The sequence below is a fragment of the Sinocyclocheilus anshuiensis genome, unplaced genomic scaffold (genome assembly GCF_001515605.1).
Source record: "Sinocyclocheilus anshuiensis isolate Anshui unplaced genomic scaffold, SAMN03320099.WGS_v1.1 scaffold222, whole genome shotgun sequence".
Taxonomy (NCBI): domain Eukaryota; kingdom Metazoa; phylum Chordata; class Actinopteri; order Cypriniformes; family Cyprinidae; genus Sinocyclocheilus; species Sinocyclocheilus anshuiensis.
This window is the reverse complement of record NW_015542408.1, coordinates 41,361-45,716: the sequence shown is the minus strand read 5'-3', so window position 1 is coordinate 45,716 and position 4,356 is coordinate 41,361. Positions and strand designations below refer to the sequence as shown.

At 39.2% G+C, this 4,356-nt stretch overlaps 1 protein-coding gene across 3 annotated transcripts in view; it reads left to right on the top strand.

Annotated features, from left to right (window-relative positions):
* LOC107693106 (stonin-2-like) overlaps positions 1–4,356 on the top strand; it is a 26,229-nt gene that overhangs the window by 2,789 nt on the left and 19,084 nt on the right. For 2 of the 3 annotated variants that reach the window (XM_016492351.1, XM_016492352.1), the window contains exons 2-3: positions 2,517–2,676; positions 3,491–3,658. In XM_016492351.1, coding sequence (XP_016347837.1) covers positions 2,601–2,676; positions 3,491–3,658 — 244 coding nt within the window. In that variant the 5' untranslated portion in view covers positions 2,517–2,600. Of the gene's footprint in view, positions 1–2,516; positions 2,677–3,490; positions 3,659–4,356 lie in introns of those variants that run through there. The other variant, XM_016492353.1, reaches the window with a different exon arrangement.

The window sequence follows — 4,356 nt, the reverse complement described above, 5'->3', positions numbered from 1 at the left end:
CAAAATTATTTTTAAAATCTTATTAATTTTAGTGTTAACAATAACAACAACATACTTTGGATCATTGCTATTGGCCCAATAGGATGCTGAACTGAGCCCTGTTGGCTCTTCATGTGATGTGATGCACCTGATGCTTCTTGTGTTCTGCACTACTGTCATATACCCGGGTGTGTAGACGGTGACCACCATGTATTTTTGAGGTCTAGCTGTGACTTGACATAGCAGAACTACCACATAGATAATAACTGTTTGTTCCTGCATTTCTGGACACTTTGGACACGGTTTTTCCTGTTTGATCTGTTTGTTTTTACTCCTAGCTATTTTTTTGTTTTGGTAAGTGTTAAAACTTGGACTCTGTGAGGCAAACTCACTGTGACTCTGTGCGTTGACAGCAGGAAATTATGCAGTGTCTGAAAGCATAGTCCGAATGATGATGCCATGCATGATCATGAGCTCTCGGATGGCTGTGCGAGAGAGAGATTTGACACAGTAAGAGAGTTCTGCAGACCAGTTCTGCCAAATGTCCCAATATTGTGCACGTATCTTGTGGACGCCTGCATGCACCGCTGACATAACTGACAGACCGCCAGAGCCCAAGCCTGTTGGAGTCTGAGAAGTGGAAGGAAGTTTTGTAAGATTTTGCAGCTGCAAACATCGGTGTTGCTTTAAAATTCTGGTTACACACTCTAAAGGCTCCAGACAGAGTGCAACTAAAATGGCCAGAATGAAAATATTTCAGAAAAAATTTAAATGTAGTCAGATGGGGCAGCTTTATTTGCATGTGTGTGTTTGTAAGATTTGAATCAGTCAAACAGGTCACAAATCTCACAGACCCAAACTCTTCAGTGAGTAAATGGTTTGACTCTTTAAATGACTGCTGAGTAAGTGACTGACTTTTTTTAAAAATTTTTTTTTCCTGTTCATATCTGACTCCGTATTAACCAAGAACTAATAACAATTACTGTAATGTTTACATTAGGTAATTGCTGACTTGTTGTTTAGTTAAAAATTTACAATTACAAGTTTGTAAAAAATGGTATTCTAAAAAAAATGGGATAAAAGTTACAGCATAGTGTAAAAATAATTAAAAATGATTTTTTTTATCAGCATTCTTTTCAAAAAGACCCAATTAATTTATAATGAGAGGTTTTTGGTTTTTAATGTTAGTTTTCAGGCCATTTTACAAATGGTGGTAACAAATGGTAAAAATAAATAAATAAATAAATAAATATATGGGTGTTGTGCAATGTTGAATGAATTCTCTAGTTGGCGGGAGGTGCTTTGCTTTGTTTGGTGTGAAATAGGGGGCTGAGGAAGGGTAGCATGCAGCCGGATTGTGAATGTAAAGGAGAGATTTACCAGAACAAAAACATGTTACGGAATTGGCCCCAATTTACCACATTGTTCAGCACATCCAAGTGTGTTTCCTCTATGAAAGTGTGCTTCCTGCAGGGTCTCGATTTAGGAGAGAAAATAGGCCCTCTCTGATGTGGAAAAATCCTGATCACAATGGCCTCTGAGCTTTTGTCACTGTGCTTTTCCTCTTTCGTGACATTTGAAGGTCATTTGTGACTTTTTGGTGGTGCATTTGTCACCCTGTTCCTCGTGTACACTTAATAATACATTAGAGTGCTGTGATCCTTGACACTTGAAGCTTTGATTTTCTTTAAAACACACTGCTTTTATGTCTCCTCTTTGTATGATGTTTGATCGGAGTAGCCAGAGGGGCTGTAGTAGCTATTTGTGCTATAAATGGTTGTCAGACATTTATCAGTAGTCCTTCCTGTGGCTTCGCACTGCCTCCATCCTGTTTTAAAGCACCCTGTCAAGGCATTTATTTTCTGTTTGGCAGTCAAAAACACTTATACAAGCCTTCTGTGTTTACTGCTGTCACTACTTGCTGTGGAGAAATTTATTTTGCCTAGACAATACATGTCGTCCCTGAGTTTTCCATTCTCTGTCTCGTATTTTATTCCTGTAGCAATGGTTGTTCTTTTGTGGTATCACAGCCTCAAATTTGCAGTCTTTTTGTATTCCCAACAAGCACAAGTAGAACATAACTCATCCTGTAAAGCCTCCTCCTCATGTTCTACCGTTTATGTCAACTGTGTGGTTACACTTGAACTACTGATTCCTGAAACTGAATTTTTGACACACTCATTCACAACTGCACCAAATCAGCATATTAAAATGATTACTGAATGGTCATATGTCACTAAAGACTGCTGAAAATTCAGCTTTCCCATCACAGGAATAAACTACATTTCAAAATATATTCAGGCATTAAAAATTTTACTAATATTTAACAATATTACAAGTTTTGATGAATTCATGATATTTCAAAAACATTTAGTTTTACTTCTTGTTTTAAACATTTTTGTCAATTCGACAAAAGTTTGTCAGTTTGGTCAAAGGTTCCTTAATGTCCCTTTTAAATGAAAATTAATTTTGTGGTAAATACCTTTATCAAAATGTATCAAATCCTAATGAATAGATGATGGTTCTCTCTTCTTAAGCCTTCCTAGGTGGACATGGAATCCAAGATTTGGGGGGAGTGAGACGACGTTACAAAGTACAAGACACAGGACAGGACAACTCCCATGGCTGCTACAGCCAGTAGCAGGACTGAACCCAGACCAGGCTGGGTTGCTTTTTCAGATGAGGAGTCACAGGCAGGTCAGTACAAACATAGTCTTTACTTAGAGTTACAAGATGTTTTATGAGTTTAATTCTCATGGAACAAACATAACTACTAGAATGTGTACCTTGAATCCTGTGCTGACGAATGTCTGCAAAACAAATAAATGTAAATGGAGGTTTCTATTTGACCAGTCAATGACAGACCATAGTCAGGGCAGAAGCCATACTGCATTTTATGCAAGTGAAGGCTGTGAGGGATAGACTATAGTGTGTACAGTATAAAAGTACTAGATTTGAAAACTCACAACTTTCAAAAGTTTGTCTACAGAACGTTTCTTTGGAAAGATGTTTTGTCAGCTGCACAATTGGCATGATGTTAAACAACAGTATAAATCCACCAACCATACTGTACTTCTATCCCTCATAGCCTTGTTTTCATTCTTGTCAAAAATTAAATATGGCACTACCCTGACTAATGTCAGTTTTAGACTGGTGGGAAGCCATGTCCGATGTTGGATTGTTGAATGATGCTATAGATGGCAAAGAAAAAGCTCTAGAAGTTCTTGTGTCTAATTGAAAAATAGTTTCAGGACTTTATGTGCACCATTTGTAAGGAATTATAAAGACATGTAACCTTTTTGCTGAGTGGATATCAGTTTGTTTTACTCTGTCTGAGTTTGTGTTCAGACCTTTCTGTGAGATTCCTGCGTCCTGAGGTCATTGCTCCATAGTGATTACTGCGGGAACGGTCCACAGTTCTTGCACCCTGCTAGATTTAACATTTAACTGTGACCTTTTTACTGAGAAGAGGCCGTATTTCTCTAACTGTGTTTCTTCTTCTGGTCCAAAGATGAGGACCACCTCCAGCCCTCTTTAGATCAGCCTGTGCAGGACTCTGCTACTTGGGCAGAAGTACCATGCGTGTCTGGTCAAAAAGCAGAGCAGCTGAATTCCTGGGTTCAGTTTGATGACAAACCATGGTCACCCTCTCCTCCTCCTCCCCCATCACAGGTAAAAGGTATGAGAACAACTTAAATATGTTTTTTTATTGCTTGGAAGTTGGAATCTAACCATGAGATTCACATACTGTGCTCCCAAAGGCATGCTCGGGGTTCAGTACAGTACAATACAATCCATCATCCCTCAGTTTGTTTAAAAAACACTGACAATACAAGAAAACAGAGCAATGCAATTAGGGCTGCACGATAAATCGCATGCGATATTTAATGCGCATCTTGTCAGAAAGCCGGTTCTGTAATCAGCGGTAAATCTCCATCACCTGCGGGCTTTCACATTGAGCAGCATTAACTACACAGAGCTGTTGTTCACTGACGAGCTGCGCAAAAAATCACGCGAATATGAACGTGGTTTTGCGCAACTCGTCAGTGAACAACGGCTCTGTGTAGTTAATGCTGCTCAATGTGAAAGGCCGCAGGTGATGGAGATTTACCGCTGATTACAGAAACGGCTTTACTGATAAGATGCGCGTTAAATATCGCATGCGATTTATCGTGCAGCCCTAAATGCAATGCACACAGTTTCAAAAGGGGTCATATCATAAGGAAACAAACAAAATCTTCTGAGAAAAGAGCTCAGTTTAAGTACTCTAAGGTTAACCCTCTGGGGTCTGAGGGTGTTTTGGGGCGTAAGTTCACACACACACACACACACACACACACAGACACACACACACACACACACACACACACACACACA